Here is a 21,499-nt window from a genome sequence, read left to right on the forward strand (position 1 = left end):
CAATTTATAAATAAGCTGACCCAGAGATCACAAGCCTGCCCTTGAGCCTTTTACAGAGCCGACAACCCTCTAGACAGAAGACAGAAGAGATTCAGAGGAAAATGTTGCTGTGTTCGTGGTGAGTAAACCACGAGTGGGAGACAATATCTCAGATTATCTATTAGTAAATGTGTGACCCTCCTTCAGCTTCCCCTGAAATTATAACTAACAGAAGAAGCAAAACTTTTCTGGCCCCAAGAGGTTGGCAAGAGACCTATTTTCACATTAACGCCAGCATTTGTTTCTTCAAATGTGTTTCCTTCCATGTCCAGCCAGAAGAAAAGGGAAAAGAAAAAAAAAAAGGCCAGCTGAAAGAAAAGAATAAATTTTCAAAGCAAATATGTCAAACATAAACAAGTGAATGCAGACAAAAACAAATAAAAATCAGAAAAGTTCTTTTGGTGATGAGTTCTAAGGGACACGGCCATGTGAAGGAAGGGCTCATGGCTTTGTTTAAGAGGCTCCGAGGACTCAGACCGCCTCCCTAGGACAGGGCATCAGAGCTGCTGGGGCTGCTTCCTACCCGGCCTGACCACCCGTCCGCTCTTCCTCCCCGGGCTGGCCCCCGTAAGAATCACGGCCACTGAGGTCTCTGATGATGCTGGAATATCAAGCATTTCGAGATGTTACTTTAATTCTTGATTTAAATGTTACTTTCTGTATTCCTAGAGTCCACTACTCATTCCTCTGTCCTAACATTCATCGCATTACTCGGAAACTTTCTTGATGAGGAAAAAAATGTGCTTCCATAATTTCCTTAGTGCTTATATTGAGGTCCTAGTTCACTGAAAGAAGACATAACTGCAAATAGCTCTTCAAGTTTGATGTTCTCTAAATCCTGACCAAAAAGAAGTCAGAAGAGACCCGACACTCTCCCCCAGGCCCCGCCTTTTTTAATCCACAGCTGGTTTGGAAATGCACCTCCTAAATCATGGAAGCAATGTGCAGCGATGCTGGGACATATTCTTACACCTTTTCTCTCTCTGATTTCCAGTATTTCCTCTGCTCCTTTCAGCCGATAGAGGGCTGTTAAAACAATCTTTTGTTAACACCATATTCATCATATTAATGTTCTATTCTAGAACACACAAATAGTTATTTACTGCCCCATCAAATCCTATATTCTCAGACTGGACTTCACATCCTCTTCTTGATTCGACTCTGATACCCTTTCACACAAGAGCTAGGTATATCACTACAGGCCATCCTGCTTTCCAGAAGAGAGGATTATCCACAGTATAACACAGAAAGAGTTTAGATTCAACCCTCTTGGTGAAGAAGTCTGTTATTCACGGGCATCAGGCTGTCATCCTGAGAAGCTGCTTGCCTGCATGGAGGTACCCCTGCTTCTGTGTAAGTAAAGTCGACTTTCTGTTTCCTAACAGAAGGCCTGCCATGTGGACCAATGGATACAGAAATAGGATTGTCTTATAGCCATAATCCCATCCACACAGGAAGGCAGATACTCAGGATGATTTTAACCTAATAGCATCATTATTTTGCAATTTTTATATTGTACTTTAAAGCTCTACTATTCAAAAGGATCTCAAGATTTAAATCCATAAAACATAAACAAAAAATATCCCATAGATATTTCCTAAATTAATTAATATTTTCATGCTTGGACTTGGTAGTTATTTTCTTCAATGGTTCCCTGAATGTAGCCTATGTCTCTCTTTAGATTGAAAGATTTTTTAAGCAAAGAACCATATTTCCTATTTTCTTTGCCCATTTTATTTTATATTTTTACAATTGACCCTAGAATCATTTTTACACTGTGCTGAGATGTTACAGAGAATGCAGAGATCAAAGGAAGATGTGGCATCTGTGCTTAAGGAGGCTTAACCTACGTATACGGTGCATTCTTATCATGATGATGGATATTTGCAGCGTTCCACCTCATATGGTGTGTGCTCTCAATGTAATGACTTCACATTTGTGGTTCCAAACAGGAATAGCAAACATCACACACTTTCTGTACCATATTTAGCACCAAATATCTAATGATTTTGATGACTACTCTTTAAAAAGTGCCACTTCATGGTAACTGTGGCCAAGGAGAAGAAACAAGATATGTAAAATTCTTGGAGCTTAATGATTTTAAATATCAACTAACACATCCATTTGCTATTCACTGGGCTAGGAAATTAGCCAAATTGTAAGAACAATGATCATAAAGTTCTGTAGGAATCCCTTCAAGACCAAAACTTCTTGGCAAGGTACATTCCTATCTGTTAGTTTTTCCTTAAATTGTGGTTCTCTACATCTGGTCCGGCATCTCCTAGAAGTCCCTGATAACATTTGTCTTTGCACCCTCTGTAGTGTCTAGCAAGATAATGTGGCCAGTAGTGGTGAGCAAGAACGAGGCGTCAAAGACAAGGTGACTGAAGCAGTGGGGGCAACACCTGCAGGACTTTAGGTCAGGTCACTGGAAAAATTGGGGTTTACCCTGTCAGGGAGGTAAGAAGCCATTGGAGGAATGACGTTCTGCATCTGAGTAAGTGCTCTATTGAGAACAGACTGGGGGTGGGGTTGGGAGGAGTAAGAAGGAATTGGGGAAACATTTAAGAGACTGTTGTTATCAACAGTCAATGTTGGTAACAGTGAAGGGGTCATGGGTCCTTGGATTCTGGATTCATTAAGAAGTCAGAATCAGCAGGATTTGCTGACATATTTACCAGGAATATGAGAGAAAGGAAGAAGTCAAAAATAACTCCAAAATTTAAAAAAAAGTTTGGATGCCAAATGCAATAATTCACCTAATATATTGGCTCTGTAAAGGGACAATATTAGTATTTTTTGTGAATCTTTCTTTCTCCTGCTATGTGGTATGAACACTTTATCTTCTGCTTCCATGTATACATACACCAAATAAAAGTTTGAACCAGTGCTGTGTAATGAATGACCCCCTGCTCCATCTTTTCTGGATGAAAAATACACAGGATGGGGCAAAAGTAGATTTACAGTTGTTAGTATGCAAAACACAGAATTTATTCTTTTATTATTATTTATTATTGTATTATTTTTCATACAAACAACTATAAACATACTTTTGCCCACCCTGTATATTAATAATATGATTTGAGGAAACAAGTAAGTAAATGTATATGAGAAGAGAGAGTTTATATTATTTTTGTATTTTATTTCATGCTCTGAAGGCTATGTAAAATTCAAAATTAAAATACAGTATTTCATATCAGTGGTAATGTTAAAAACTGAATTATATTCCTTAAAATTCACATGTTGAAGCCCAGACACCTAGTGTGAATGTATTTGGAGATAGGCCCTTTAGGGAGGTAATTAAGGTTAAATGAGATCATTAGGATGGGGCCCTAATCCGATAGGGTTATTGTCCTACAAGAAGAGAAATAGACATCACAGCACTCTCCTTCTCCCTGAGCTGATTAATACAGTTATTAATCTTTTATCTGCTTCGATATACACGAGGGATAACATGTGTCATTCACCTACACGACTAGGGGTCTAAGAGTAGCTCTATTTCTTTCTCTCTCATTCATGCAAACCCATGAGAGTGACAGCCTTCCTTTCAGACTTTGGCTTTCCATCTGCTTCGACTAGTCATTCACTAACTTCAGGCCTTAAATCTCCATTAGTAACAAACTGGGTGCATACACTTCAGGGCTTCGGGTTTAGCAAATCAGCAGAAGGGTCTTTGCATCGGCGTTTCTAATAAGCAGCGCAGATGACTGACCACGCTTTGAAAAACCCTGAGACAAAGTTATTTCCACGCAACTCTTCGAAATAGCACGCAGAGTGGACTTACTCCCTGTGCTTCACTCAAGCACAACCATGCCCGGGGACTGCCAACAGAGTTTATAGCAACCTTATTTTTAAAAATTTGCCGAAAGTCAAGGTTAACTCAGAACCCAGAGAGGATGGAGTTAAGGCCAGCAGAGCTTGCTGTGTTTATCATTTCCGTCATCTGGGACTTGTGCGCCATTTGTGCTGACACTGTTACCTCCTATTTCTAGAGCTGCTCAGCCGAGTCTCTTTCAGGCTCACATTTCTGAGTCAGAAACATAAAGCAGGGCTTGGGTGGGGCATCAAGTTCTCCAGATACAAAAAGAGCAGATTCCGTTTGTGCTACCTCATAACAGCGACACAGAAACGGACACAGGGGTGGCTGACCTTTGAGAACAGAGTGGCTGGTAATAGACTCAGAGGCAGGGAAAGTTGCTCAACTCTGAAATGGGACGTGTGTCTGCTCCTGGCCCCCTGGCTCACCGCCACAGGTGCAGGCCCCTTATCTGCCTATTTCTGCTCTCAGTTGCCACTTACCCTCTAAATTCTCCCTCCTTAATTTTCATACACACATCCACATGCTGGTGGCTGAGGTGGGTCACGTATAGAACTCCCAGGGACACAAGAATCGAATGAAGGGGCCTAGCCCCCAAGCAAGGGTCTTGAATACACAAATCCTAAGATGACCTGTCACAAAACTTCACCACAGCCCTGATATCTGACATTTGGAAGAAATCTGATTCAAATCTCAGCTTTCCTTGGGATATTTTCATGATCTGAGATAAGCTCCGAGAGAGTAAGGGAACAGAGGGGAACAAGGCTTGAGGCAGCAGATAAGACCTTCGCCTACCATGGGGCAAGAACAATATGTTTTTGAAATAAAGTCTTAGATACATTTTGTAAAGTTGATAATCTGTTAAGCACCATCTTCCATGTAGATGTTTCCTTACTGGCAAAATTCAAATGATCCCAGGTAAGAGATACTAAGCCAGAAATGTAGTCAGAATAGGTCTTATCATTTAAAAATGTTCATTTATAAAAATGTAGGAATTATAATACAAACTCATTTTCCTGAAAAAAAGACTATTAGCAGTTTTTAAGTCTGTCGCCTGTGCTTCAGTGAAACAAGCAATTGCACTCCTAAAATGGGATCTAGGATAAAACTTGATATCAAATTTCTGTTTCTTGGAAAAAAAAGGAAGTAGAAAGTAAAAAGCCTGGACACATCTCCATGCGCACTGGACCTTTATCCTGGCCTTCAAGGAAGCCACTTGGCCTCCAGCCGGCATTGCCCCTCCCCCAGAGCTGTCCCTCTGCTGGATACTATTTCCTGCTTCTCTCTACAACCTCATAAGGCACAATGTGATTAAATCTGCTGTCTTTCACCTACAAATGAAATCTAAGTTCAAACTGTATCTTTTTCCAAAGAGGATTCTGAGAGTAGCGAAGAGGTTACTTCTGGCAATAGCCCTGCAGGAATTCCCCGGGCACCTCACAAAGGGTTAATCATGGCAGAATGCCACACCATGGACACTTTTGTTCCAGCTGGGAAGAGGCTCAGTCAACAGGGGAGCCAGCCCTGAGGAGGAAGGGGTTCCTGAGAGGCTCCTGGCTTTGCAGAGTTGCATGAGAATAGCCCTCTGGTTCAGAGGAGGAAACACTCACAGTGCTCCAATTCCAGAGCTGATTTCTCATCCAGCTCTTGAATAATGGAGATCGCATGCCCCACAGACGTGTTGGTGATTCAGGCATCTGGCAAGGATGATCTTTTCTCATTTAACTTGTGCCATGAGCTGGCTGAGATCCTACCTTTTGTCCCTGCACATCTGTGGTGATGTGGTCGGCTTCCCCATCCTCAATCTCCCCCATCTTCACGACACTGACTTCTATGGTGCCAACAACCTTGCCACCATCGGAAGTTCTGCAACCAAAAATAAAGGAAATGCAACGGTAAGAAGCTTCTCTTCCCTTAAATTACAGTCAGTTCCCCCCCTTACCCACGGTTTCGCTTCCGGGGATTCCAGTAACCTCCTATCAAGTGCAGTCCAAAAATATTAAATAGAACAATTCCAGAAACAAACAACTCATACATTTTTAAAATGCCTGCTGTTTTCAGCAGCATGATACAATCTTGCAGAGTCCTGCTCCATCTTGCCCAGGACGTGAACCATCTCTTTGCCCAGCATCTCCACACGGTAGATAAAATACAATAACATATTTTGAAAGGGAAAGACCACATTCACAAAACTTTTACTACAGCACATTGTTATAATTGTTCTATTTTATTGTTAGTTAGTGGTTTTCATCTCTTACCGTGCCTAATTTATAAGTTAAACTTGGTCATGGGTATGTATGTATAGGAAAAAAACAGAGTACAGTATATAGTGTAGGGGTCAATACAATCTGCAGTTTCAGGAATCTATTGGGGGTCTTGAAATTTACCCCCATAGATAAGAAAGGGCTATAGCATGTCCAAACATATTTCCAAAAACTACTAACTCTACTATTTACTTCATTGGTTTTAATTAAAATAAATCTGCTTAAGACACACGGGCGCATGTTAATGTTAGTGTTGTTTATAATCTCAAAAGAAAACTAATGACGAATTTGCAAGGTAAGTGTATGGATTGTCAAAAACGACTTCACGAAGGAGTGGCCTCGAGACCTCGGGTCAGGGCGTTCTTTGGCGGCCTCCCCATCTCTGCACCGGCATAAACCAACGGCATCAGATACTGTGTACATCTATTGCAGAGAGTCCAGCTGAATACAACAGAAAAGAGAATAAACTTCCCCATGTGTCTTTATCACTGGGCCACTGGCTACAACATTTGATTTTGTGTCTTTCCTCTAACATCATTTTTCTTTCTAAGAGACTAGTTTAAGAGGATTCTCTCCTAGCAAACGTAAAAAAGTAAGGTACACGCAGAGCAGTTAATCATAGCTATCATTTAGTACAACCTATTGCTTTTTCAGATTAAAAAAAATGGAGACTCAACAAGATGGAAAGGCTTCCCCAAGGTAAAGGAGTCTCTAATTTCTTTCTCTGGACAAAAAAACAAACAAACAAACAAACAAACAAACAAAAAACCAGAATAAATGATGCCATCATACCATGGTAACACTGTCACAAGTAATGATATTTCTCCATTGAACCTTTTTTTTTTTTGAAACTGAGTAGCAAGCCACCCCATAGTTATGACATGTTGCCGTAACTTCTAAGGCCAATTAACTAATAGTAGTCACGGGACAGTTTTCTTTATCTAGTCATATTCTTTTCTGAAATTTGTTTTTAATTTTAATCTGAATACCAACACTGTCTTTCTTTCAGCCAATTCCTTCTAAATGTCACTATTTTATTACTAGAGGTTTCAGAAAAGAGGAATGGGAAAATTAGTATAAGTAGTTTACCAAAATGCTAATTAAAATAATGACTAAGTTAAGTAACAATTATGTTACTAGATCATGAACTATGCTTCTGAGGAAACTGAAATAGAAAATTCTGTTGACATACATAGCTAATGTCATAATGTAATAAAATAAAGATTATGTACATAAAAAGTTATTTACCTGGTAAATAGCATATTAATATTTCTTACTAAAATACAAAATGCTTCTTGGCTATTTTTAAATTAGCATAAATCATAAAATTGGCTCAATTATTCATCACAAAGAAGATGTGCACATGGATGACAGTATAGTCTGTGATTTTGTGAAAAACTATATTAGCTTCAATTCTGGGATGGTTTTAAATAATTCATTATACTATTTCCCGGTTGAAAATGACATAATAACGTCGTAAGTTATGATGTGACATAATTCTACAATTTTTCAGTACCTAATAATTACATAGTTTATTAATCAGAACCTTCCTTGGCACTACCCATAATTTTTTTCTAAGAGATTTGTAGACTTTTTCCTCCTAAACTGAACATTAATAACAATTAAAGAAATCTGTGTCTTCTCATAAGAATTGTTTAAAATGATTTTGTGCTTGAACAAACTGAGGTAGCTTAATGCAAAGCCTATATATAACATTCTAAATGTTTTCCTTGAAGTAAAGCAAGTAATGCACACACTGATTTGGAACAGAAGATAGACCTGCCACAGCCTATCCCAGGTCTGGGTGATATGCCAATATGTGCTCTAATGGTTAAAAGTGTGAACTCAAGAATTGGACTTAATCTGCTAGCTGCATGACCATCGGCAAGGAACTTAGTTCCAAGAAACCTCCTTGGTAAAATGGAGATGGTGATAACTTTGTTGTAAGGATTGCATTAAGTGATATGATTTCTGTTAAGTGCTCAACACAATGCCTTATACAAGCTAAGTGCTTCTTCCTTCTCCCCCAATTCTTCCTCCTAGTAGTAGTAGCAGGAACAACAGAATTATTATTGTCATTAATGTGTTATATTTAATTTGATTCCAGAAATATTTCACTAAAATAGGTATCCAAGATTATAGGAAAAGATTATTATAGGATCTTATGTCATATGCATTTCAACAGTGATAAAGTACCTATTAGAGATAGAAAGCTTTGGTAATCAAAGATGAAGTTATAAAGCTTTCATTCTTAATAGAACAAAGAACATAAGTTTATAAATAATTTCAATGACAGCAAGCATTTCAAAGTACCAAGGCAGATGACTGAGCAATCTACTGTAGGAGTACACTTCTGAACCATGGTTCTCTCTATCCCCTTTAAAAAAGTATCTGGCTATTTTTTCAATAATCTTCATGTCTTTGGGTTTCCTATTTCTCTTTATCTCTTAAGGCTTCCACTTAGTTCCCAGAGCAAACTCAAAGCAAGGAGCTTGGTTAATCTCGTGACAATAGAGGGATTCTAGAATCAATATCTTTCCCCAAAACCATTTTAGGTAGGACACTCTTAAGTATCATGAAGCATGCTTCTTCATCTGAGAAGCATTGTGTGAGACCAAATGGGGAATACAGGTTATAAACTAAGAATTGAACCCAAGATACCCAGAGCATGGTTCACCCTGTTGATGAACCAGTAGTTAAAATGTAGAGAAGTTTCTTATTTATTCTGTATCAATTTTCTACACACAGAGTATGGATATTCAACCCTTCTTTCCAACCAGGATAGTCACAATTGAAATAGCTATTCCAAGTCTCCAAAGGCTGTTTTGTGGATATTTAGGGGGGGGAAATACATTCTTGAATGCTTAATTACACTTTCAAACCATCAAGTTTCAGCCTAGGAAATAATAGCCTAACCATTATTCATCACACACACAAAAAAGCTACTGAATTTCATGTACTGGAAATTCATCATATCTGTAGAAGAGACATATTGAAGAGAGTTCTAGACTTGGAATCAATAAACCCAAGTACTACTTCCGACTCAGCTGCTACTAGCTATGTGACAAAGGACATATCACTTCAATTCTCTGGATTTTAGTTTCCTCTACTGCAAAACAAAGAGCCAGTTTCTACTAGCTGTTCCACAATTTCAGCAGTCAAACACCATGCATTAATTACTCCTATGATTTCATAGGTGATTCTATCACAGGTACTGCAGGCCATCAGAGGTTGCTACATCGTTGGGGAAAATCTCAGACACATTCTAGCCTCCCATCCTCATTCCCCGACTTCCTGTCCAACCTTCCCCCCAAACAAACCAAACAAACAAAATGAATGCTAAACCTAGGAAGAAGCCCAAAGTCCAATAAAAGAGTTGGTTTTTCTTGTTATATCCAATGCATACATACATATTTGGCTGGTGTTATGGTATCGCATCTTGGTATTTTTATACAGATATAAATTTGACTGAACCAAGAAACACTTCTCCAAAAATTTACATGGCAATAAGAGCAGGCTGTAGTAATAGATAACTATTTCAATCGATGTGGGGGGAAAAAAAAAGACTATGCCATTTCAAATAGTCTATTGCCAGATCATTACCACTAGTTAATGTAGAGAACTGTAAGAGAAATGAAAGATGAATAGTTCATGGCCACTACAATATTTTAGTCACAACACCGAGTTCTTATTTCCTTCAGCAGATACACTTAAATATTTAACCATGCCCACAAGATGAAAAAGTGGGGAATTTCAGCAATACCAATCTATACTCTCTTCTCACTTAGGTTTTCTGCATGCACAATACATTAGTGATTAAGACTCTTCAAAATATGCCTTTAAAATAACTCCCCTAATGCCTCCTAATGATATATTTAATTTCCTAGGCTGAAATATGCAAACATTTTTAGAAGACTGAAGAAAACGGGATGGGAGACAGTCTCCCAACAAAGGACAATTGAATGTCATTCTTCCTCTAAACTTCTTCACCACCTACTATACCATTCTTAGTAGAGTGAAAAGAAGAAAAGGAAAACTGCCGCTGGAAATATTAAACAGTAACATGGAAATAATTCCTCTACTTTGGAAATGCCACAAAGCTACAAACCAACAAATGGCTCTGTAAACATCAGGGGAAAAACCATGATGAATTCTGTCGGTCTTTGTGAATATAAAGTAAGCCTGCTGCTATGCACAGGTATCTTCAGCTACAAGACATGCCTTGCATTTAAACCACCTAGACATGTAACTGGGAAATGAAGACCTCACCTGCATGAAAACGATCAAAGACGGTAATTAAACAGAGTGAGTGACCGAATGAGTGCACTCTGACGATCTTTCTGGTGAGCACATTTATCTGGCAATCCTAGATTTAGATAGGGCTCACAAAAGTGAGAGTTCTATTTAAATACGTGTAACTAAAGGTACCTCTATTCTGATTGAAATTCAGACATGTAAGAAGCCATATAATACTTTCAAAGTAGAATTCAAATAAAACTTTTTAGTAGTTCTTACTATTAGAACTGAAACACTAACATTTAGTCCTTGTTTTTTTCCTCTTTTCTCATTATAAGCTGGCCTTTAAAAATCCCATCCATTATTGTGGGATTCAACTCTCTCTTCTATGAGACTCTACCACAGTTCTCCTCTATTCCCTTCTCTGTCCTGATTTCCTGATTTAGAACTCCAATTTCCTTTTGTCCTGGTATTATCATGTCACATTGTATAAGCTTGAAACCTAACATTTCCTTTTCTCAAAACCCAACTCGCATTGACAGCATGCCATTCTCCAAAGACCAAAACCACAGAATAGTCCACCTCTATTTCTGCCTTGCCCCTACCCTCCAATAAGTCACCACGTCCTACTGATCCTTTGTCTATAAAGTTTCTTTCATGTGTTCCTCTCCAATGGCAACATACCAATTTGCTTCATCACTTCTGTTATGTTACACCTGAAGAACCTACTTCCTGTCTTCTGGTAGCTTTCTCTTCTTCCATCCCATCCATGTCAGGTTTTCTTCTTAAAGCTCTGCTTGTCACTGTTTTATTTCTCTTCCTGTGTTAAAAGCCCTTAGATGTTACCCAAGGCCAACCCAAAGAGCCTGAAGTATAGCCCGTCTTCAAAGGCCTTATATCAGGACTTGTAAGGAGTTCTAAACAGCTCCATAGCTTTAGTTCAAATTGGTCCATATCATCACACACCATTACAAAACACAGTGTGCTTTATTGGAAAGTGCAGTGAACTTTAACAAAGTTCCCAGTCATGGTGTTGGCTCTTTGTAGTAAGAGCTATGTGAGCACGGGCAGGCATTTCTATAAAATTGTCCTAGCTATAATTATGAAGATTGTAAACCATTCTACTTATCTCACAAGATTTATGTCATCCAAAACAAAATACCTTATATTTAAATATAAAAAGGCTTTAGGGTATGGTAATGACCACCATACTTACACAATTTGGGACACAAATCTTCAAGAATGCATCCTAGATAGGTTGACCATCCTTTCTTCAGACTGATTGGCTTGTAGAGTCCTCTTTAACACTAAATACCACTAAATTCCCCCAATACAATTAGCTAAAGCAAATCTTCCCTTTTATTGTGACACTATTAAAAATATACACATAGTTAAGTTATATTTGGAAACTTCTTATTCCAACGTTAAATGTGAAATACAAACCATCTCCTTGAATGTAAGAAATATCCTGTCAGCTAGTGAGAAAAGAAGACTGCCATCTTGAAAATGTTTCTTTTTCAAGATTCAGAGGCAACCAAAGTAATGTTCAAGTTAACAGGACACCCTGATTTGCCCGTTGGTAGATAAGATGCTGCAGGTAAGAGGGAGTGAGCTCACTGCACCCTGTCCCACCCACTGAATGCAGCTATAAAACCTGGACAGAAGGCACACGTCAGATATTTGAGGACTCCAAACCAAACTATTGGTAGAATTCATTTCCTATGGTGGTATAACTGCCCCCCACCATATTCGGGCTAGTTATGGGCTAGGATGACACCAGCTCTGAGAGAACACCTTCAGGTTCGCACCATGTGCATAGGCAGTTCACAAGAAGGCAGTTGGCTTTATCAAGGCCAGCTGAATTTGTCTCCAGTCTGCTAAGATGGTGTCAGTCTGACAGCTCACATACCCAGTGAAGAATGCGTTTTAAGGAGATAGTGATCCAGTATGCAGATATGCCAAGAGAGAGGAGCATGGGGAATTGCCTATTGGATTCAATGATACAGATGCCGTTCATTCCCGATCATGCCAAGAGCTAGTAAGGTAAACTAACAGGGATGGAAGCCTGATGAGAATGGGTTCAACAGACAAACGTCAGAGGCGAAGAAGAGACAGCTCACAGAATGGTTCTTCTATTAAAAAAAAAAAAAAGAGCAGGGTATGGAGCATAAGTTACAAAGAGATGTGGGAGATTTGGTGGCATTCTAAATGCTAATAGACATGGTCTAGTACAAAGGAAATAACAGATACAAGTGTCAAAAGGGATAATTTTTTGGAGTAATGTCTTGGATAGGCGACAAAAGATGCAATCTAAGAGGAGTAAAGAGGTTGACATTAGATGTGAAGCAGAGTTCATCTATAATAACAGAAGGAGGGTAGAGTAGGAGCTGACAGGTTGGTAAATAAGGCATGGGAAACTGTCAAATTCCTCTTCTTAGCGAAACAGAAACCAGATAAACCCACTGAGAATGAGGAAGAGAAGAGATATTCTGGAGGTTCTGGAACAAGGATGTGTAAAATAATGGTCAAGGAGAGCCAAAGGGTAAATGGAACAGGGATTTAAAAAAAAAAAAACTTATTTATGAAAACCAAAAGATGAAATGATGGTTATCTATCTATCTACCTATCTATCTATTCGTTTTTAGTTTCCTGGACAATAAGTAGTAAGGGTACCCAGAACTTCTCTCCGACTTGCCTACAAATCAGAGGTTCTCATGATGGTCTTGGATTTGATTATTTGCTAGAACAGTTCACAGAACTCAGACAAAGTCCTTATTTTCACCAGTTTATTACATTATAAAGGGCATTGTAAAGGGCACAGATGCAGAGCCAGAAGGGATGATACATAAGGTGGGGTCTGGAAGGGCCCTGTAAGCAGGAGCTTTTGTCCTGTGGAGTGGAAATGCACCGTCTTCCCAGTACATGAATGTGTGCACTGACCCAGAAGCTATTTGAGTCCCATACTTTTGACATTTTTCTGGAGGGTTGCCTACACAGACATGATGGATCATTCACACAACTTTCAGCCCTTCTCCCCTTGGAGGGTAGGGTGTGGAACTGAAAGTTCCAAGTTTCTAATCCTGTCTTGATCTTTCAGGTGACCAGCCTGCAACCAGGAGACCAAACGTCTCTTCCTTAGAAGAAAGATCAGGCAGCCCAGAAAGCAGGTTTCTTAAGAGCTTTGGTGTGAGCTGTTGGGAGCTAAACCAAACCATCACAATTTGATGAAAAAATTCAAAACAGGACAACAGATGCATTGACTGATATTAAAGCACACACAAAAAGCCTACTTGCTGGAATCTTATGTCTAGTTAATGCCAGAATTTGGACCCCAGTCCTAAGCAGTGATGTGACTTGGGTTTCCAGTCCCAGCTAATGTATTAGGTAAGCTACATGCCCATCCTACAGCCTGCAGTTAGACTTCATGAATCAGCTTCATGCACTGATTATTAATACGCATGACCCAAAACAGAAGGGAACTCTCGACCAGCATGAGTAATCATGTGCACTTGTAAAATGTCACTTGTTGCCCATTCTCGGCCTCTCCTCTGGCTTAAGAATTGCCCATGATTCTATTCTTCAGATTAGTTCTAGAAAAAAACCCTCCTAATACTTGGAAGTCCATTAGCTTTCCTTTCTGACCATCTCTCTGTACGCTGTAGGGAAGACATCAGGTGAAAAATTTGTAACACTCATTGAGGAATGAACCTGTAGGGTATAAAAAAAAGGGGAAAAAAGCACTCTCCAAGAAATATATATGTATTTCTGTTATTTACTCACCTTAGCTCTGAAACTCAAAGAAAACTGAGCTGCTTCATTTCATGTGCATGACTAGCATTTTTTTTTTAATCCTCACCCCCTCAACATTGATGGTTGCCTCCTGTATGGACCCTGCCCGCCCCCCCCACCAGTGATCAAACCCGCAACCCCGGTATGTGCCCTGACCAGATATCAATCTGCAACCTTTTGGTATATGGGATGATGCTCCAACCAAGTGAGCCACTCAGCCAGGGCCATGACTAGAGTTTTTGAACTCAAAGAATTTATAAAAACAATCTCTGAGGGAAAAAAAAAATTTATAACATAGTATAAAACCAATTACATTTACTTTATTTTTATCTTTTCCCCTCACTAAAGCCTTTACATATCCTTTATTATCTCAATGTACTTTTCAAATGACCTTGGCAGGAAAGATAACATTACTCAAATAGTACTTCCTTCAGGGCCTAGTGGTGTTTGAGGGAAAAAGGAGAGGGCATGAAAAGAAAGAATAGGGAGCAAGCTTTATTTTCTATTGAAGTATAAAGGAATCCTTTACTTAAAATCTGGCTTATGAATCCATAATTTAAATTCACCTCAGTGGTATTATTATCATAAATAGACAGATGGGAAATTTTAAGCAAAGTAATTAACTCCTGGTGACAGTAATGGAACTCCTGCTTCCTCCAATGTCACAATCAGGCTTATCCTTAACATGCTTTGAAGACTGTCCCTTGGTCAAAGGAGCAGTTCATGTCCACTACTCCTAGAAATAAATCTCAGTAGCTGAGAAATTTAGTATTGGTTGGAAGTTTGCAGAACAAACAAGCAAACCCAAGAATCCATAGAAACCATCTCACCTATTTACTGTGTAAATCCCTAGAAAAATCTTCAATTTGATTGTAGATAAGAGAAAAATAATCCCCACACTACTCTATTTCTAAATTGAGGATTAAAACTTTTAATCCTGCCTTGAATTACAGAGACTGCATCAATTTGGGGGAAGATAAAAATAAAATAAAACTTACCTGTCATGCCTTTGACGGGTAGAAGAATTAAACCAAGTTTACTATGGCACCTTAAATTTGTCTTTATCAATATTACGTTTTAATTGAATGTGTTTGTTTACTTTCCAATTTACATGTGTGAACAGCAGAAAGAAGTACCATTCAGCTTGTATCTACAAGTGACTTTGGTAATTTCATTTGCTATTGTAATAAATAATGTAATACAGGCCAGGTCCAGTTAAACCTGTCTTCAATTATTTCAGTTAATTTTAAAAACTTTCTGTGTAAGATAATAAAATTGCCCCATAATATATAAAAAGAAAACTCATCCGTGTCACACAAATCCTTAGTGACCTAATATTTTCTACTGAATTCTAATAAGCTTAAGGCCACTGACCAAGGGACCTAATGGATCATTAACAGTAAGATTGGTCCTGTTACGAGAAGCAACACTCGCCCCTCTCCATCCCCTGCTTGCAACACAGCCTTGGAGAAAAAAAATTGCTTATATTGGTGCCAAATTGCAAAGTGTAATAAAGTGAAGAAAAATAAACTTGCCTTTTCTCTTTTTTCTTACCTCGTATCATTTAATCGTTGAACCCTTCCTTCCCTTTTCCCTTCTAAAATTCGCTTATCATACTTTTTGGGTATTTTCAGTCTCCCTAGCTTCCATTCACAAAAGAGTATCTTCTTCCTTTTCCTGACTCAATTCTTTTACCTCACTGAAGTCTTTTAGTAAACAATCTCTTCCAAGCACACTCCTAACTGTGAGACAGTCATGCTGAGCGACATCAGTGACTTTCACTTTACGGGTCAGGGTACAAAATCCTGGGACAGAGCCTCCCAAAAGAGTGAGTCCATTGTCAAGGGGAAGGTCACTTTCTATATTTTCTCAGGCATGATACCTCCAGCACAGCTCACTCATATATACTAAGAACTGACAACATGTCAACAGAAAAGCAAAGTCAAACCTCACTGGAAACACTGAACAGGAACGATGAGCTCTGACCTGCTTCTTAAGGCATCTGCTCGAAAGTCTGATGCTAAAAACATGGTCCTTTGGTGAAACCGAGGGGCCGATGGCAAGCCACAGTGGGGGGGGGGGTGACCAGATGTTTTCCCTGACATGCTTGGAGATGGTTGACTCATAGGTCTTAATGAGAGTAAACGTGGAGAACACCCGGTCCTCTGGATGTACTTATTCCCTGAGCAAGGCATATCCCCAATTGAGGAAAAATAACTGGAAGGCAGCGTAGCCAAGAATCTACATTGCGCATCGACACATAGACAAATGTTGTGTTCTCTTGTTGCCCCAAGTCGAAAGTGAGCTCAAAACCCTGAGAAAAAGGGTCTGTAGAGAAACACAGGTCCTCTGACTCTACTTTTAGCCCGTGGAAAGTGCACATAAGCCACTACAAACGAGGGAGGAAGTGGTGATTAGCATTGAGGATAGTGCATGTGGCTACAGATGAGGCTGAAAAGCAGGTATGCTGTCTTGTATATCCTGGCCGAGGTTTTGGCGTACGTCTATGTTCACATTCCTGCTCCTTCGGTTGGGGGGATAAAAAAGTTTAAAATGGGAAAAGATCATGATCAGATAAGGACTTTAGAAAGGATGAGTTGAAAATGATGGTTCTTATAATAGTCTAACCAAGGAAAAAATGGGGCAAGAGGCAGAGCTGTCACGGGAAGAGCTAAGCTCACTTTGGGGGTATTTACATTACTAGAGGCCTGTGAATGTAAGAATGTGTCCACTTGTTCAAGCTTAATAAAGCCCACCAATGCACATAAAAGATCATGCATGTATTTTGTCACTCCTTTGCCATACGTTTTGTACAAATTCCATAAGTTGGTGTCTATATAAGACATGGCACGAGTAGAATGCAAAATGCCACACCGTTGGCAACACCTGTGGACGTGTGTTGGGGCGTGGGGGAAACAGGTGAGTTACTGCATGTGGGAGTGGCTCGGTGCATGTGTGAGAGTGAGTCCTCATCTGGGTGAAGACCATGTGCCTGCCTACAGATGCGTGTGAAGGAACATACCTATGGTGGGAAAGAGTAGATAAACGTAGTCACGCATGTATTCCTCTGGAAAACAAGTTGTTCTTATTTTCAATCAGCGTTTTCTAAATTACATAGCTGTGTCCCTTGCTAAGCTGTGAAGAGGTGTTCCACACAGAATGTTTCTTATGTTCAACTTGGTTTTGGAAAAGCTGCAGGTTGTGTATGTCCTCCGGGGGTCCCCGTGGGCCTTGAGGGCCAATGAAGGCTTCAAGAGTCTGACAGCAACAAAACTCACCTCCCTTTTTTAAATGTAGCATTTTCAAACTTATTAGATCATAAAACTTCATTCAATAAACATACACATAAAACTGAAGGATACTGGAGTTCCAAAAGAATATCCTGTTTGGAAGAAGCTGATATGAAATGTCCAGAGCAGCAGAAACGCAGGGCGGTAAGGACAGAAATGACTTAGGTAAATACGGGCAAATACAATATAAAATTTTCAGATCCAACACAATTCCTCGCAGGACTAACCATTTCTGAAAATTATCTTCAAAGCTAAATTAGCGCTCAAACTTCCTAGGCAGGTAGGTCTTTGTGTACAGCTATTAACTTGACGTGATTTGCATTTTAAAAGAGGGAAGATTTCTTGCTTTTCTACCCAGGTGGAGTTGCTATTGAAGTCCTCTAGGTCTGCGCTGTCCCTTCAATGATTGAAGGCTTCTGCTTAGCAATCTGACAAATATGGCATCTTTTGAATAATGCAAACTGAGAAAGTGCTATTCGGCTGCCGTGGTCATACCCACATAAAAATGGATTAGGAACATAAAGAAAAATGCAGACTTATTTAACTGCAGAGCCATTTAGGTGACAAATGAAAAACAGCCTAGTTGAGTGAAATAAGAAATATTAACACTGATGATAATAATTTTAGTAATAGGTCATGAGCATGATGAAGCACCTGCTTTGCATCAGATACCATTTCAGGTACACAGCGTAGGTTGTGGACAACATGTTTAATTCTCACCTGAAAACACACACATGCGCACATACACAACCCTGTGAGGGGGGGGGCCATGGTTGTCCACATGTCACAGACTGGAAACCGGTCTCTGAGTGATCAGCCACCCTGCCGGGCAATAGAAGAGCCAGGATTCGGTCTCCAGGATGTCTCAAAATAATGCGCTCTCTCTACTCTTCTACTGCCCTAATCTAATACTCTCTGTTTACTTTGCCTTCTCTTATTTTATAATAAATCAATGGAACTTGAACAGTTATGACCAAGTGGCTCATGTTCAAGCCTTTTGATAATTTTAAGCAGCTGTGCCCCTAAAAGACATGAATGCGGTTACATAAAAGAATAAAATCAGTTTCAGAAGCCAACGCCCCTACCTCCGTGTTTGATGTCTCCCTTCCTCTCACAGTCTGGTCCTGAGAGACGTTACTTGAATTGACTTATGCAGACTGCTTCTGATCCAGTCAGCAGGACATGCACGAGGAAAGTCTAAAAAGCAGTTGACACTCCACTGCATGTAGAAATTTTTGTTCCGATTTCAGTGCTATGTTGCTAAAGTATTAAGTCAAAACTAATTTTATTCTTTCCCAACTCTACGGAGATGCTGCCTGTTTTCGCGACAAACTGCCCTCCATCAGCCTCTTGCTGGCATCGGCACCTCAGAAGTCAAGTCTCATGCCACAGTGATTAAAGCCAGAACTTAGGTTTCAGGTTAAGCATCCATCCTCAGGTATGAGAATGGTCTGTCCAGATCAAAGGTTAACTCAACTCCTCTGCCACTGTCGAGCACAGAGAATTGTGGAGAGAGAACCCCAACAAACGAGGCAAGCAAACTAAACAAGAAGCCAAGGGAAAACAATCTCTGCAGAGGACTTTCCACCAGTGAATGCAAGGGAGGACACAGGACATAATGCCTCTTATTTAATGGCCTAGTCTCACCCTGGCAGGGAGGTCATTACTACTTCTATGACCGGATGGATATTAAAGAGTAGATGTGCCTGGGGAACACAGGGTTGACAAAGCTGGGATTTGAAGGAAAGTCTGGTATGCAAATCTGGTGTTCTGTTACATTACACTCCTTTTGGAGAATAAAAAGGAGAAAAGATTTATAGTTGGACAAAATAGCTATTTTCAAATATGATCACAGAGAAAGGGCAGGAGACTTGTTTTCCTTAACTCCACAAAGGAGAGCTGGGACCACAGTGCAAGGTGATTAAACTTAGGATAAAATAGGAATACTTTTCTAACTCTGACTTGTTGGAAAATAGAAAAAGGCATGGCCTCCTGAGTTTGAGTCCCTGCCACTAAAGGTGTCCAAGGGGAAGCTGAGGTGCCAGGGTCTCTTCTGAGCTCTACAATTATTTATCTCAGATTCTAAGCAAAATAGCTATTCTGTAGGAAATCCTTGATATGAAGAACCCTTTTCTTCTAATCTCCATGTTCGCATCCCATCCCAGCTGTGTGACCTTAGGAACTCAGTTTGCTTATTAGTAAAACAGGAATAATACCACCTTCCAGGCAAGGTTATTAGATCCAATATGATGACATTTTCAATGCTTAGCCCTTGTGAATCTCAAATAGTGTTAGTTACCTCTCCCTACAGCTCTATGTGGTCCAGGTCAGTGTCAGAGTCGGAGGAGCCACTTGGAGGAGCATCCTGTCATGGTCACTCGAATGACACCAGAAGCATAGGGAAGGAAGGGCTCCGGGATGCGAGGGCTCCCCTTAGACATGTGTCTGGACTGGTTAGGGGTGTGCATTTGCTGTTGACTTGCCCATGTTCACGCTTGTTCACTCCCGAAGAAAAATCATGTAGTGTTCTTATGTATCCTTTCAGGGTTTTGGATGTGAGTTCTCAGTAAACTCTATGCGAACACATCAGTTAAGTTAGCTATTTACATGCTATCCACACCCTCTAATTTTTTCATTGGTACATCAATAAATATAATACTATTCTCTTTTATAATAAATTACGAATATGCTATTCTTTCTCAAAGAGGTGTTCTTGGCCAATGTCTACTGCCCTTATTGATAGAGAAAATGTTTGAGGCATATATAACACTAATGTTGTAAAACCATCAGAACTTTTTGCTGTGCTCCTACTTTCCGGTACCTAAAAGAGCTAACTGGAAGACTTTCAAAAGAGCATGAAATGTATCCAAAATATATATAACAGTTAAAATGCATGGATGTGATTTTTTGGTCTCATCCCTGAAGTTCAAGTAGGTACTGATAAGAAAAGATGTTACACAAGTATTCAAACATACAGAGAATTTTAAAGACTGTATCTGGTATTTAAAGTAAAAAGGCTTGCCTGACCTTTATTGGTGTGCAGGGAAAGAGTAGAGGTGAGGAAATTAAAATTCTAAGCAAATTTAATTCCATTTGAATATTAAAAAAAGAAAGAAATTTATCATTTAGAACTGTGTTGTCAGCCTACGGCCAAGGTGGGTCTCAGGTTCCTGAGGGATTCAGACACATGCTCAGGATTCTGAGAACAAACTTACTCTGACTCACTGCCCCGTGGCCACTAGAACACACCTGGGTTCCCAGAATGTGAGAGGCTAGTGACAAGTTTGTCTCCTTATCACCCCGAGTGCACTTGTGGAGAAAACTCTGTATCATAGCTTAAGCAGCCTCTCCTTAGCCTTATTCCAGCTCTCAAGTGAAGAACATGCCTTTGGGATAGAGTTAAAAATATATGGGATTTTTCTGTCGTTATTTTATTTTTACAAACAACAAAAGTGAAGTGTGTGCATGTGAGTGTGTGTGTGCGCAAGTGCACATTTATGAAGGTTAAGTTAACAAAACTTCAAAAAACAAAAATGTAAAGGCATCACCATTTGGATCTTAACCTCTGTAAGCACAAATACTTGACAACAGAAAATAAGTATTCATAGTTTGTGAGCAACAAAAATAGTCCTAAAATGATACAGATGAACATACATATATGCAACAACACGATCTATGATATATACGTATATGCATGAATATGTACACCTATGTTACATCAAATAGGGAAAAATTAAAAATAAGCAGAAGTCTAATGTTTATCTCTTTAATAGCCTTCCCCATACATCTGTATATTAGAAAACATAACAATCTGAGAATTCTATTGCTTTAGAAATGTCTGGACTATAAAAGGACTAGAAGTCTGATATAATCAGTGCAAAACAAAACAAAACAAACAACCCAAAACATCCTTCATATCCCTGACAAAATGTGTTTTCCACTCAGTACCTCAGAGACTATAAGGTCAGAAGAGAGTAGATAAATTATGTCAGAAGTAAAAAACATGAAGCACCAGAAATCAAAGACGAGGGTAAGTCTATAATGTGTCTGGTTGCTAGGGAGAG

At 39.5% G+C, this 21,499-nt stretch overlaps 1 protein-coding gene across 2 annotated transcripts in view; it reads right to left on the reverse strand.

Moving 5' to 3' along the window:
* The window catches only part of INPP4B (inositol polyphosphate-4-phosphatase type II B), a 251,431-nt gene that overhangs the window by 134,992 nt on the left and 94,940 nt on the right, over window positions 1-21,499 (reverse strand). For both annotated transcript variants that reach the window (XM_090288092.1, XM_090288091.1), the window contains exon 7: window positions 5,611-5,722. In XM_090288092.1, coding sequence (XP_090144218.1) covers window positions 5,611-5,722 — 112 coding nt within the window. The remainder of the gene's footprint in view (window positions 1-5,610; window positions 5,723-21,499) is intronic.

This window comes from Furipterus horrens, unplaced genomic scaffold (genome assembly GCF_987537825.1).
Source record: "Furipterus horrens unplaced genomic scaffold, mFurHor1.1.pri manual_scaffold_10, whole genome shotgun sequence".
NCBI lineage: Eukaryota > Metazoa > Chordata > Mammalia > Chiroptera > Furipteridae > Furipterus > Furipterus horrens.